The 15,096-nt window shown below is 40.8% G+C and overlaps 1 protein-coding gene across 5 annotated transcripts in view; it reads right to left on the bottom strand.

The window, feature by feature from the left end:
• The window catches only part of SBNO1 (strawberry notch homolog 1), a 29,791-nt gene that overhangs the window by 10,543 nt on the left and 4,152 nt on the right, over nucleotides 1-15,096 (bottom strand). For 3 of the 5 annotated variants that reach the window (XR_006415750.1, XM_044440904.1, XM_044440906.1), the window contains exons 3-17: nucleotides 14,121-14,225; nucleotides 12,973-13,282; nucleotides 11,648-11,748; nucleotides 10,256-10,352; nucleotides 9,474-9,634; nucleotides 8,096-8,229; nucleotides 7,909-7,999; nucleotides 6,674-6,835; nucleotides 6,011-6,146; nucleotides 5,802-5,907; nucleotides 4,848-5,001; nucleotides 3,483-3,665; nucleotides 3,241-3,338; nucleotides 1,295-1,446; nucleotides 117-314 (exon numbers count right to left, since the gene is read on the bottom strand). Coding sequence is in view for 3 of the 5 variants with exons in the window: in XM_044440904.1 (XP_044296839.1) it covers nucleotides 117-314; nucleotides 1,295-1,446; nucleotides 3,241-3,338; nucleotides 3,483-3,665; nucleotides 4,848-5,001; nucleotides 5,802-5,907; nucleotides 6,011-6,146; nucleotides 6,674-6,835; nucleotides 7,909-7,999; nucleotides 8,096-8,229; nucleotides 9,474-9,634; nucleotides 10,256-10,352; nucleotides 11,648-11,748; nucleotides 12,973-13,282; nucleotides 14,121-14,225 (2,188 nt within the window). In the remaining 2 variants the exon portion in view is untranslated. The remainder of the gene's footprint in view (nucleotides 1-116; nucleotides 315-1,294; nucleotides 1,447-3,240; nucleotides 3,339-3,482; nucleotides 3,666-4,847; nucleotides 5,002-5,801; nucleotides 5,908-6,010; nucleotides 6,147-6,673; nucleotides 6,836-7,908; nucleotides 8,000-8,095; nucleotides 8,230-9,473; nucleotides 9,635-10,255; nucleotides 10,353-11,647; nucleotides 11,749-12,972; nucleotides 13,283-14,120; nucleotides 14,226-15,096) is intronic. The other 2 variants (XR_006415751.1, XM_044440905.1) reach the window with 1 other exon arrangement.

Raw genomic sequence — 15,096 nt, 5'->3', positions numbered from 1 at the left:
TACAATATTCAACCTCTTTCAAAGGTACCACAGCGAACAGACCCTCAGTAAGTGCAGACAGATGTAACGATTTAAAAAGCAATCTTAAAAGAATGAAGACACCCATATTTTCTCACCATCTTCATCATCCTCGCTTGATTCATCCCTAAACGGGTTGAAGTCATCGTCGTCACCAGAGCTTAAAAACCGGGAGCTCTCATTGTCGCTCTCTTCATTGTCCGAGACATCTGACTCACTGTAGCTTTCATCGGAACTACTCCCTGCTAGTCCACCAATTTTCCGAGCTTTCTTGGCTTCTCTGGTTATTTCTTCACCTTTTTCATATAAAAGAGAACACACACATGGCATCAAACAGTAGCACTGACTTCACACTTGCTCTCTACAGCATATTAGCAAAGGCTCTGTAGATACTTAAGCACTGGTAGGCAATATAAAATTTCAACACAGAAAATACCAGATTCATTATACCAAATGGCCTACAAGCAGTCACAGCTCAAGGCTTCTCTAAAGGAAACTGGGGATGGTACTGGGGTTAATGGGGGGCTGGCAACATGGGCAATGGTGGGGCCAGGGTGGTCCATCTGATGATGGTGCTGGAATTGGTGCCAGCTGAGATAAAGGCCACTGATGCGCTGCTTGTGGTATACTGGAAAACCTGATCTACCAGGAGGATTTCTATAGGAACGGGCAAAATTCTTGCCTTTCCCCCAGTTATTTCTTTGGAAGGACTGCTCAAGAACAGGCCTACTTAGCAGTAACACTCTCCAAGTCATGCCTAAATACTTGAAATTAAACAAGTAAAGCTTGCAAAAAGGGCTCAAATTTGCTATTCACAACTCTAAATGTTTACATTTTATTCGGGGAGCAGAAAAGTTAAAGGGTATTATTTATTTATTACAAACATTTATATCCTGTCCTTCCGATAAGCACTCAGGATGGCTTACATAATATAAAATTACAGTAAGAAAACCACAATTATTAAAACAATATAAAACAATGTATCAAATTAAGAAAAAAAAAGGGAGGAGGAGAACGGAAAATGCAACTGCGGAAAAGGGGGAAAAATCTAAAACCCTTATTAAAATGATGGTTAAATAAAAAGGTCTTTACCTGGCGCTGGAAGGAGTATAACGTCGGCGCCAGGCAGCTCCTCTGCTCTAAGCTACTGATCGGCCTTACATGCACATTTGTGAACTGAAGAAGCCAGTTCCCCAGACCTTTGCTTAAGCATTTCTTCCATATTAAAAAGTGCTTAAAAATAGCACCATGGCTTCAAAAACATCTTGCATCTTACCTTTGCGTTTCTTTATTTTGTCTTCCTTACAAGGACTGTCCCGAGGAGAGTTGTTATTACTTTGAACAGACAAATCTATTCCCAGCAAGCTAAAAAGCTTCTTCCTGTCGGGAGCTGGGAAGTGTTTCTCGATGAGAGACTGAAATACCCCCCTGCAGAATTAGGAAACAGAAAAATGAGCATGCAAGCTATCTTTTTCTTTGAGGAGTCACCCACAAGCCTCCTTCCACCTGCAGTCTTAAATTCTGCAATGCATGCAACATACCCTTGAACCAAGCCTGACTTGTTTCAGGCATTATTTGACATACTGTTAAAACCTCAATTCTGCCTGAATCACCGCGACAAGCATGTACTTCAAGAACTCAAAATATATAACCAAGTGGCAGCTAGCTAGCCTTCAGCCATTACCTTTCAACAAGGTTCAGGAGTTATAAGTTTCCCATATGCTGAATTTAAATTGCAAGCAGCCCCCCACCCCCAGCATGGCTAACGATCAGAGATGATGAGAACTGTGTACCAGCATCTGAAGGGACTCAGGTTTCTCATCCCTACCTTTCAGGATGAACCTGCCTGCAGGACTCCATGGTACAAAAGTCCAATGGCACATGCTTTGGGAAATATAAGCCACTAGCTATTTCCAACAAATTCCCAGGCCATAAAGGCCAAAGATTTAGGAAACAGAGTCCCCGGAAGTCTCCATCTTTTCTGTAGCATTGCAACTGCTGTAGCCCCAGAATCAAACCAACATCAGACATGAATGGCAATGCCTCTCTTTCTGGATCAGAATTCCCACCCCTCTTCCCACAGGTCTATTTCCTGCTTATAAGCTGGAGTTTCAGGCAAAATGAAGTATCTTCTTAAAAGAAACAAAACCAAAACAAAAAAAGAAAGTCCCAGTCAGAGATAGGGAAGGCATTTAAAATAGTTGTCTTGATATTTCCCCAGGAATTACGAGGTGGAATATTGAAACCAAATCAACTTACACACAGGGAATAAGTGTGCTTTCACTTCAACTAATAAAATTAAAGAAGCTTATGATAACTGCAGTTTGACATTAAAGCTTCAGACAAACACTGGTCTAAACTCTCTCACTGGAAATAATACTATACTATCTTTCCTAATTCTCATAAAAGCAGAGGCTGGTATGACCATTTTGTTTTCTCTGATATTTAAACTCTTTAAGCTTCAATAAGCAGAGGGAGCTGGATAGCGCATTTAACAGAGGAAGAACTGGTGCCTGATCACAGATGCTACCATATTAAATTGAAGCAGAACTGAGAACACAACATAAGCAGGCATGTAACTGCTGTTTGATGTTGTCCCAGGGAGACTCATTATATGGTTGGCTGACAACTTTGGCAGCTTGAGGATAAATGGCAAAGAATTCAAACATATTTGGCTCAGGGATCAAGCCACACTTGAACTGAAGGTGAACTTTTCACCCAGGCTAAGATACCACTAAAAATTCCTGGGATGGGTTTCACCGTGGCTTCTGTACATCAGCCTGGAATGTGCTGATCTTTCAAGTACAAACCAAAGCAAGGGGAGGAGAAGCTTACAGCTGAACAGCCTATTAACATTCATTCATTTTATTTATTTTCAAATTTATATGCTGCTGAAATTTGAAAATAAATTCTGAGGTGGTTCTATTTTAATATCAAACTAGAAAATCAATGAATGAAGACTACACTTGATTTTTTGGAGGGAAGAAGGAGAAAATACCACATTTTCCCTGGATAGTTGACAGAGCCTTGAAAGAGTTAACCATGCTTTCCAGTAGAGAGCATTAATGCCCACCTTTTCTACCTTCATACTAAAGTGTCCTGCCTTTGTCCCAATCTGAAGACTGCCATGCCTGTGGGTACAAGCTATGCTGGCTTTCACTGTAGACTGCTTCAGATATTTCTAGAACGTTAGAAACCATTATCTTGGAGTAAAGGCCTTACTTTGCTGTGGAAACGAAGTCATTCAGTTCACCACCACCTTCTTCCAAAGCTTCTAAGGTTCTTGCTTCTCCTGTGGATTGCAGCCCGATGACCACACACTACAAGAAGAAATGTTCCTGTTCAGTACTGAAGTGCTGAGCTACTCAAAACACACATGACCCCCGTCTCCCTTACAGCAAAGGTCACTCTAAAGCCCACTACTCTGAGATACCGAGCCTTGGGTTGGGCAGACCGACGCTTACCTTGCCATTCTTTATTTCTTCTCGTGCCAGCTGCACCACCCGTTTCACTTTGGAGGCTATGCAGAGATACTTGAAAAATCTCTGGTGGGCAGACCAGAACTGTCCCCACATCGACTTTTTCATCCGTTGTTCAGCATCAATTAGATCAGCTGCTTGCTGGAACTTCTCCCGGGCACTTACCCACTAAAAAGGAACACCGGACAGTTTCCCATCATTTTTCAAAGTATCCTTAAGTGAGAACTTGTGCAATGTAACATTACCAGCACAATTTTTTTACAGGTATTAAAGCTCTGATATCCTGTTTTAAGAAATGATGCTATATCACAGTAGTAGTTCAAATTGTGATCTTCACGATCTTTCTGCACATTGATTTGCTTGCTGAAGCATGTTCTAAGGTGCACAGAATACTGGCACCAAGTGCTGGCCACGTACATATTCCAGAACACACCCAATGCAGAATGTTGCAAGAGAAGATTGATAAAGCTGGGGAATATCTTTCACAGAAGCTCATTCCTTGAGCCGTCATCGACTCATCTTCTCACTAAAAAAGCCCCCAGGCTTCCTGGGAACCAATGCTCTTCAGCAGAGATGGAGGAATCTGTGGCCCTTCAAATTTGGCTTGCGACTCCATCAGTTCCAGACAGCAAGGCCTGGAACATGACGGGCGCTCCAGGGCATTCACCTCTGCACTGCACAAGCATCACTGTTCAAGCCAATCATGAGAGCATTCGGACTTCTAATTATAATTATTTTTTAATTTATTGTTGTGAGCCGCCCCGAGGCTTCGGCGAATGGGGCGGCATAAAAATGTTTTAATAAATAAATAAATAAATAAATAAATAAATAAATAAATAAATAAATAATTGCAGTTTGAGGGTCATGGTTACGTTGCAAAGCACCTGCAGTTTTAACTTCTTAGAACTACCTCTTACGGGCTCTACAAACAGGCTGAACTGGCTGAGGAGAGTCCCAATGCAACAATGTAATAGTAACCCACTGTCATCTGTTTCCAAAAGTGTTCTTTAGGTCTTCACTAATCAAAATGGGGAAACCATTTCTCTAAGGAAATATTGATGATCCCCATACGAGAAGAGAAGCAGGCTGGGAAACGGCAGTCCTGGGTTTCAATCCATGTAATGTATTTGTGCTTATCCCCATTTAAATCAATGGGATAAATCAGTCGTGATTAACTCAAGCTCCACTGATTTCAATAAGGCTTAAGTGTAACTGCATCTGTCTGGATCAGGGCCTGAATTTTCAACTTCAATATAAAAGTCACAAACAAGAAAACTGTGGGCTTTAAACGCTCAGAAAAATTAGTACCTAAAGCATCATCTATTATACCAAATATTTAAGTATCCTTACCATTTTCACAGATTTATTATACATTTTCACATAGTGCTGAGAAAGCTGAACTTCATCAATTTTGAAGGTCACACCTGAAAAGCTCAGCTGCCTTGCTATGTACATTCCTCTTAGTTTCATATCCATAGCAACTATTTCCATGGCACCCACACCTCTGAAGACAAAAAAAGGATAAATTGAGGTAATTTTAAACATGGAAATGACTTTCAAATAGGCAGCTACTGAACACATTGGGAAAACCTTACATTGCACCCAAGTCTGATGATAGAGAACAAGCAAGTGATTTCCTGAGATGTTTAAGTCATGGGAAAGTGTTGCTTTTTGCAGGGGGAACGCAAGACATTTTGTGGAAAAAAATTGGAATACATGAGCAAGTCAGCTTCTTCTACCAGTTCTGTATATCACATTTAAGTTAGCTTGCACAAAACAATTACTATTTAATTGTTCTTTATTCAATTTGGAGAGCAATCCTATGAATGTTTACTCAGAATGTTTAGTGGAACTGTCCCCAGGTAAGTATCTAAAGGGGCTGCTCTGAGGATAAGAAGCAGAAGAACGTGCTCAGAGTTGAGCAGAAGGCAAAGGCAGAGAGCACTGAATTTTCTTCCTAGACTCACCGTTCCGAGGGGCGGCATGAAGGACTTCTGTCTTTTGATTCCAAAAGATCTGGAGTGAGCATGTCCTTAAACAACTTGCCTGTAAGCACTTCCTCCACAAAAAGCATCCTTTCCCTACTTCTTTCCTTTTTTCTTTTAAATTGCTACTCCCAGCTAAAAACTGGAAGTTGAACATTAGTCTCCTCCACAGAGTCAAGACTAGGTGATGGGGTGTAAGTGGAATTTCACTGCCTCTGCCTACTCAGGCTGGTCTAATTATCATTTTGCTGTTGGCTCCGTTCCTCCACTGACGAAGAACTGAGATGATCTTTCTGCTGACTGAGAATCCAGAACTTACCTCCTTTCAACAGCCTGAATAAAATCGCTGAACTCTCTAAATGGTGTTCCTTCGCCCCATATCCCGAGGCGATTCATATATGCCATATTTCGTGGCTCAGATGCACCTGAAAGCAAGAATTCAGACTTATTTTAAGCTATGTACCTTTCCCCCAATGGAAAGCAACACATTAGTAGTTGTGATTAAGTAGTTAATCAAGCAGCACATACCTGTGGCACTAGCATAAACAACTCTGGCCTTTGGCAGTTTATTCTGCAGCTCCAGTACAGCCAAGCCTGTCTTAGTTGGTTTCGAAGAGCCAACAGGACACAGATTTTTAGCCTTGTGACATTCATCAAATACTATCTGAGTGTAAATGTTAAGAAATCAACATTTCATTCCAGCAGTCTTACTGTCCTATTGGGGAAAAACTTACGCAGCAAAATTGGTGGGGCTGCCACCCAATTAAACAGATCACTCAGCTCTGTCCTAAGTATGTTTACATGGATGCAAATGTGAACCTCCACCATTCCCAGACAGGACGGCCGTCATTATCAATTAATTGTTTGCGCATTGGTCAATCAATTACAAGTTGTACGTTGGACGCAAAATGGCTCCAGACCAGAAAAACCACAGTTTTAAATGGTGCCGATGCTCAGTGCCATTCCTGGTCATCAAGTATGGCAAGCTCTGCTACATTTAGGAGTAACGCTGCATTTAGGACGCGTCTGCTTCCAAACATGCGGCAGCCCTGGCACTTAAAGCCAGCAAGAGGCAAATACTGAAGCGACACAACAAAGTGGGGCAGAGTATTGGATATTCTTTACAGAACGGTTTTTAAAGGCCCGGGGAAGGCCTGGACACTGCAACAAGCGAGGACACAGAAAAGATACCACTCCATCGAAGTCATCGCCACACCAGTGGAGAAGCTGCTTCAGCCTGGTTTTATATTTGCCTCCAGACTGACTTTCTCCAATAAGAGAAGAATAGGTAGCAAATATGACACCTTTCTTCACACTCCCATTATGTTTTGAAGAAATTTTTCCATATTTGAACTAAAATAAAAAATAAACAAAATCAGGAGTAGGGAAGGAATCTTGTGACTGGCATCACTATACAATCATTAAGCTTCACTATGGAATATGGACATTCCATCCCCACAAAACTAATCAATGTAGCATTGGACCAAGATTTCCACAAAGGACTATGTAGAGAAATTTGAAGCTCATTTCTGTTCTGGCTTTACTAAGCTACACATAGCTCCATCATTCCATAAAATATGCCCACATGAGGAACAAAATTTATAACCTTAGATTTCCTAATTCCAGTTTGTAATTTTGCAGTTTTTACTAGAGGTGAACAAAACTCTAGTAAATCTGCCTGACTGAGCACTTAATTTGTCAGAAACTGGAGGAAAACTGAATCCAAAGCAAAACATGAGTAGTTAAATATCTCTATATAACAATTTGTTCAGTTCCTCTAGTTGTAAAGCTATGTAAGGATAATATACATATGCATGCTTATAACTAAAGGAACTGAACACCACAGAATATGACAGGTTTACTCCCAGCATCCCATACATTACAGTAAGGGAAAAACTTCCACTGATTAGCTTTGCAAAGGGCAGGAAACTAAAGAGGGGTAAGAGTAAAGTGATCAGTGTGAATGCTTTCATCAGTACAAAATCACATTCAATACTACTTCACTTTGTATCAACTGGGACCAACACAGGGATGAATATTGTAACTACAGCAATGGTTTAATACCATGGGAGCTTCTGGATAATTCAGGCTATTGCCTCCTCAACTTTGTATTTTGTCCATGTTTATTATCACTGGGAATTTATTCTAACAATATTGATAGACTTTTTCCTCAAACTGTATAGATAATATGTTATACTATAACTACGAACTGGTATCATTTGCTTATCATTAACAACAACAAAAAGCTTTTTTTAAAAGAAGTTAGGATAAGTAAGGAAGTGTGCACTAGCGAGGCAGCTTGGAAAGGTAATAAACCCGCCTCTCCAAATAAGCTTCAGTGTAACTTCTACGATACATAAACATCTAAGCACGTCTAACACTTTTTGTTTCAAGTGTACATTGTTAAAAAAAAATAAAATCCAAACCTTGTTTAATGAGTGTACCAAAATATTTTTGGCTCCAATATCTCTTAAATCTCTTTCAGCATCATACTTCAGATCATTTGAAACACTAAACCTAAGAGAGAATAAACATGACTGTAAAAATTCAACTGAATTGAAAGAAGAAAAGTGCCAAGATGCCATGTTTGCGTTTTGAGTATTCTGTACTTACCATACTGCCCTTTTTCTACCCAAGAGGTAGTTTTCATAGATGATTCCAGCTATGGTCCTTCCTTTTCCTACACCTGCACCATCACCTATTAAAAAGCCAGCTCTGTCTTTATTGGGTAGGAATGTTTCATGTTGCTGCAGGAAATTTAAAAAAGTGCATTGCATTACAAAAGTGAACTGTAAAAAGTCCTTCCTAGCTGAAACCATCCTCCAGCTGCACTTTCTGTAAGAAAGCAGCCTGACACCACGCTTGTTGTAAACCAACTAAAATTTGTTTACTTTCTGAGCCACCCACGCATCTGCTGCTCCATAAAAGTATAGCTGTCTTTAGTATTTTCTGTGACATTATCCAGGCACCTTGGCTCAAGAATCCATTGTATCCCAGAAACAGCATTATGGAAAGCTGTTGAGAAAATGGTAATATTCTGGACAGACGTGAAGGGAGTTTCACGGTGGCATCCTCACTGATTAAAGGCAGCTGCTCTCTACAGAACAGGTAAAAGCCTGTTTGACTTCCATCCCATCACCCAGCCACAGAACCCACAAAGATGCCTTTAGATTGGTCCATCTGAGAGAATTCTCCAGGGACAGGCAGTTCTTGAACAATCATCATACCAACTTTGGTTTTTATATTGGGAGCTAATCTTTCCCTCTAATGGCTCTCACCATGTATGAACAATATGCCTTACTCCACCAAATAGCAAGAAACTTCCATAAGCTGTATTCTCATCTCGCAGTTTTGTCAAAACCACCTCTGGGTATATAGTCTACTGAGTCTATGCGCAAAGTATTACTGAAGGATACCTAAGTGGCTTCAGGCTTGCGACCCATTTTTGAAAAGCTGGGAGATGTTAAGTAGTGCCCACAGCATTCCCCAACTTATCTGTGACTAAATCAGGTCCTATGAATTCCCTTTATTCCAAGACCAGGTAATTCTGATTGCTTATGCTAGATTTCTTTTCCTCTCTTCCTCCAGGTGCAAAGTCTGCCATTAGCACAGGCCTTCCAATGCCTTGCGAATGCTAACCCCCAAAATTATCTTTAAGTTTATTAGCACTAGTACACTAGCAAATGTACTATGTAGTTAACATACTAACCAAGCCGTTTTACTCTTTTCCAACATGTATGCATGAGTGCATTAAGATCAGCGTTTGTAAAACAACAACCACCACCTACACTATTGAACTTCATCGATTCTGTCAATATCCCCACTTGAGAAATAACCATTCCTCACCACAATGCAGAAGAGCTCTGTGCACATTAGAACTCTGGTGAAGGTCCCTTCAGTCCTGTATTCAATGTTACATGTCTACACAGTTGCGTGTGAATGAGTGGCAACACACCCCGCAATTTTGAGTGAACATTTAAGTGCAACATACCTGGGCTGCGTATGTAACTGCTTCAAGCTGCAGTGCTGACAGCCAGCCATGATCAATGGTCTCTTCAGGAATTGAAGACTTATACCAAACATCAGGAGGGGTGACACTGGAGAGAGAGCTCGTTTCTACCACTGGATCAGGATGACGCAGACCGATTTTTACTGTTTTGGAGGGGGTAGGTGATTATTCTCAAATATTCTGGGGAATATCTTATCACAGGTTACTTCTAAAGCTAATGACATGTCCAAATACAAGGCTGTTAGTGAACAAGGGCTGCAAGAAGTAATAACAGGGCCAAGAGTTTCCTAGTAAAGAACAAGGTCCAGCGTTTGTTCTTTTCCAACGTAACAGAGTTTATGAACAGCTGTGTGCATATGCTTTAAAATGGAAGGAACAATTCAAGGCAGCGACCTTGAATCCTGGCAATGCTCCTCCTGAAATCTCCTGCAGGAGAACCAGAGGCTTTTCCTGTGGTTCATAAAGCTTTAGGAGATACTAAAAAGGAACTGATGACAAGTCCTGATGTGCGAGTTGACCTCCACTTGAGTAACTTTAAAAAATACTCGGCAGTATCCAAAGGCGATCGTAATCCCCTGACAACCAACCACCCACACCATCTACAGAGTTGCCCTTGAAACCCACACTTTGAACAGGTTTGAGGAAAGCCAATTCAAACATCCCACAATCATTAGCTATTATCAAGGAAAAGTAATACCTATGTTGCAGACACAATTTAAAGCAGTGTACTTAATTTAAAGCTCTTTAGAGTTTATCAAACATACATTTTATAGGCATGTATTCTGCATATGTTTCTGCATGTCCCATTTCTTCTTCATCTTCTTCTTCAGGTTCCTCTTCTTCTTTTGCTACTGGCACTTTCTGCAGCAAAGAAACAGAAGCAGCAACGTTTAAGCAGCAGATAAGTCTTCCGTTTTCTAAGTATTATGTGCATTTCAGAAATTGCAGTGATAGTTATTACACTTCTATGTGAGATTTGTCCTTTGATTCATCCTTCTGAAGATCTTTAAAGTGGTATATAATGTCTATCATGGGTACACAACTACACATAAAAGGATCACTCGTAAAGCCTGTAATCCCAGCTGCAAATATTCATGAATGACCCTTGCAAAATTGTGAAGAGTTTAATTTTCTCTAGTTAAAAATTAATTCTTAGTGGGCTTTCATGATTTTAGTTTCCTTTCAGTTTTATTCTATGGAATCACATTTGTTCTTGAAATCTGAATGTCTGTGGAATACTAATACATTTGATGCACTGAAAAGTGAAAGTGAAAGCAATGTTCAAGGCAACAAAGAAAATACAGTGTGGTCTCATGACAGCTCATTCACTGATGGTCAAACCCAAGGACGTTCAAGTTAGAGAACAGGCTGATATGAACTGGCCTTAAGGATTAATAGCTTCTTATCTCAGCTTTAGTTCCTAGAAGTCTTCAAAGTAATGTACAACAAAAAGAGCCCCGATACTGAAAATCCAAAATATTAAGAATAAAGTTTCAAGACAACAAAAACGGTAAAGCAAGGTTTAAACAGCAAAAACAGATGACTGTTCCGACACAGACCAAAAGCCTTCCTTGATACGTAAAAAAGAATATCAAAATTGCCCCTGCGCTTCAGTAGTACAGGTACGTGATGAATACAGTGAGGGAGGGAGTTCTGTGTGTCCAACAGTTCTAGTGACTAAGCATCTCATTTTTGGATGTAGGAAGAAAAGCCTCAGTGGAACATAAGAGAAACTTGTGTTTCAGAACAAAGGCCTTTCCAGTCCACAATTCTGCTTCCACAGTGGCAAACCAGATGCATAGAGGAAGCCCACAATGGGCAGATGAGCACAACTGCAGCCCCTGGCTCATCTCTCCCAGCAATCTGTACTGAGAGGCATATGAACTCTCATGTCGGAAGTAATAGACAGATACTGCAACAAGCAGCCACTGATAGCCTTATTCTCCATCAACTGGTCTAATCCTGTTTTAAAGCAGTCAAGGTCTATAGCTTTTGCCTCCTCTTATGGTAGCAAATTTCACAGTTTAATCATCTGCTCTGAACAGGCCGGCAGTTCTTCATGTACATCAGTCTGCTTTTCAGGGAATTTGAATTTTCAGAAGCATCCGCCAATTACACAGCAATATAAATCCCACTACCTAGGAAGTGGCACCTACCATTGTAGGAGAAAAGCTTCTCATTTTAAGATCATTTATCCATATTCTTGCTACTTCCTTAGTAGATGTTTCTTTTTTTACAGCACCATTGCTCAGATCAGCTGCAAGAAAAACATTCCAAAATAGTATTTACACACAAAAAACTCCCCAAGTGTATAAGCTAATCTCCTTTGCATCTGGGGTGGTAGAAAGCTGCACTGTGCATTCAGAAATACACCAAAGCATGTGAGTTTTTAATCAGTCCTAAACCAATGAGCATAAAAATTTTCCACCTATTTTCTCCCAGGAACAGTGTGCTAGACATTAGACCAAGGTTGCAACTACAGAAGCCACCTTTCACCAGTGTTACATACAGATCACTTTAAATGTGTTATCTGTGAGTTAAGCCGGGAAAAAACCCTTCTCCCAGGTTTAGCAGGACTATTGACCTTACCTGGTCTGGTGGTGTTTACCACCCTTGGAGACACTACAATTATTTCTGGAAAAAAGTCAACAATTTGGGATTTCAATATTAAAATTCTTCAGATGAACACAAGATCGAGCAGCCTCTGTCCCACTCTACCTAAGTTAATATGGTGAGACACGTGCATATCACTGGTGATGACAATCAGTGATAAGTTTAATTCCAGGATTTGGAATTTCCTTGACTAACAAACATTATTTAACACAGATAAGAGGCATCAGTCTCTTGTGACATGCTGGCTACAATGTACTTCTAAAAAGCAAGATTCATCACGTTTCTGTAGATCACAATTAAAGGCTTAAATGCAACACATAATTTGTAGGAATTATTAAAGACAAATAATGCTACAGATACTTTTAAATCAAGAGAACTTAAATTTTGCTTTAACACTTGAGAACAGCCCTTTCACCTACAAAAATCTCCCCCAGAGTTTTCTTTATCCATATATTTATTTTGGTTTTTCTTTTTTTTAGAGAAAATGATGCAAAGGAAGAAAACGCTAAATAACGTATCCATTCAGAAAAATATACTTAAGTTTCATGACACTGGGATAGCAAGGTAGCAATCCCTCTACGATGTCAGATGCTTACAAGAATAACCTCCCATTAATTAAAAGAGCCACATTAATTAAGCTGACCTGTCATTTCCCATTGGTATGCTGTTCTAGCTTTACATTTTTTAAAAATTCAAAGAACAGTATGGATCTTATATTTTGCACGGTCAAAACACTTGCACACCCATCATGCGGCATAAAGAGTAAGAAGCACATTATGAGAATACTGGGCTGTTCTGGACCCAGAGAAGAAAATAGCTGCCCACCCAACCCCCACCCATGATCCAGCCGGCTTCCCGGGTCCCTTACTTGCAGCTGTAGCAACAGGCTGAGCAATGTTAGGCGGTGGCTTCAGCTTCATCAGCTCATTAAGACTATTGTTTTTAAGCAGATCTTTCAGCTGGATCTGGTCCTTGGAGGTTGTGGTAGTCAGGGCATTCCGTGCCACTGGCACTGTTGCCGACGGCCGGGTAGTGGTGCTGGTTTGTATAATTTTTGCTACAGTGATCGTCTGCCTGGTGGTGGTGACAGGGGTTGTTTTTGTCATCACTATGGTCGTCCCCAGAGTAGGAAGCTGGTTTATTTGATTCAACACAAAAGTTGTGGTTGACGGCGGTTGCTATATTTAAAAGAAACAGAAAAACCATTCTAAGTTTTAAGAATAGAATGAACCCATGATTAGCATACAGTACTTTCTTTTTTTTTTTTTTTTTTGAAACTGTGGGCAACACTGAGAACTGCTGAAAACACACCGACTGAGAAAACATGGGGAATACCAAGTCATGACACAGCACTTACCCAATGGTTACAAAGTCCCCCAGTTTTCAATCACCACCATGCGGAAATATATTGGTTTTTACAGCACTCTTGCTCTTAGACCAGAAGACTAGGCTAGAGGCATTTCCAGGCTGCCTTGAAGATGTTGGGGATTGACTCAGGAACCCTGTGCATTCAGAGCATGTGCTCTACCACTGAGCTACAGCCCCCTCCTGAACTGTGTTTTAATAATCTGCCCTTCCCAGAAGGACACTCGCATTCACAGAAGACATCCATTCTTGAGTGCAACTCTTCTGCAACCACATTTTTCAGTCATGGAACTCCACGTTGTACGCCTCCCATTCTCGTACTGCACTGCATACCTTGTTTTAATGCTGTAGCCAGTTTGGGATACTTTTAATTGGAAAACAGTTTAAAAGCTTGATAAATTACCAATAAAATTGCTTCTTCAGAGTAAAATTTAGCCTCAGATTTACAAAACCTGTAAAACTGCGTGCCCTGCAGGACAGTGAACACCAGATTCTCGTCTGACTTGCAGTTGCTTCCTCATGGAGCTACCGTTCCTTCTAAATAACACACCTGAGCCAAGTCATTCTGCCACACGTAGGACACATGCAGACAAAATCTGCACTCTCCGCTGTCTTTTTACGTTCCTCACAGACACTTTATACTTTGCTTACCCTGATGTTTAAAACGGTCGGAGAGGACGTAGTCTGTGGTTCTGGTTTAACAGCAACTGATGCTTCAGCCTCCATGCCCATTTCTAATGCATTAAGTGGTACTGACTAAAGAGAAAGTAACAAGAACAGTATATTTATTTACCTTGCAAGCCTAACAGACTCACCTGAGTCTGTTGCCTTTTCTTCCTAAGATGTATCCCAAGATAGGAACAGCACAGCACAGCAGCAGAGTTGCAAGGGGCTTATGAGGCCCTCATGCCCAACCCCTCGCTCATTTCCAGCTTAGCCAAGGTGACTGGACATGCTGTCTCGATGCATAGCTAGCTATACAGCACAGCGTATGCTTCAAGGAAATGAAATCGTCAGACTGACAGCTAACTCTGGGTCTAGACTGGAGGTATGGATAACAGGATGGATGCACCGTGCTGATCACTGGCCTGCAGGTTGTCACCATTAACAGAAATATGACAAACCGAGTGAGAGAGTCTTACTGTGTAGCTCTCTACATGTCTATTCGGAAGTCAATCTCACTGTGTCCGGAGCATCTTACTGCTAGGGAAATGAGGACTACGGCATTAGAGGCTCTTATTTTGTAACTGACAGTAGCAGCAGCGCATCACAGCAACGCAAAATGCTACATTCTTACAGAAGAAAGTTGCCAAGAAGATTAACTTCTTATCAAAATAATCTATCAAGTTTAAACCTTAAAAGTAGCCCACACCATCTTCAACTTCAGCCCGTCTGCACCTTTTCGCCTCGGACACGGGGTGCTGCTTGCATGGCAAGGCAGAATGCTCACAACCATGTTGCTGCCACACTTCAGCTGTAATCCTACACAAGTTGACAGAACTTACATAGGACTGAGGCTTCAGTGTATATGCTAAATAAACAGCCACTAAAGAGTCAGCCCTTTATTTTCTCAACCACCTAACAATATGAGCGACATACTTGAAAGGTACGTAAAGTTAACTCGGTG

Source organism: Varanus komodoensis, unplaced genomic scaffold (genome assembly GCF_004798865.1).
Source record: "Varanus komodoensis strain SLA01 unplaced genomic scaffold, ASM479886v1 scaffold38, whole genome shotgun sequence".
NCBI classification, from domain to species: domain Eukaryota; kingdom Metazoa; phylum Chordata; class Lepidosauria; order Squamata; family Varanidae; genus Varanus; species Varanus komodoensis.
Note: the sequence above shows the minus strand (reverse complement) of the source record. Positions and strands in the feature narration are given on the sequence as shown.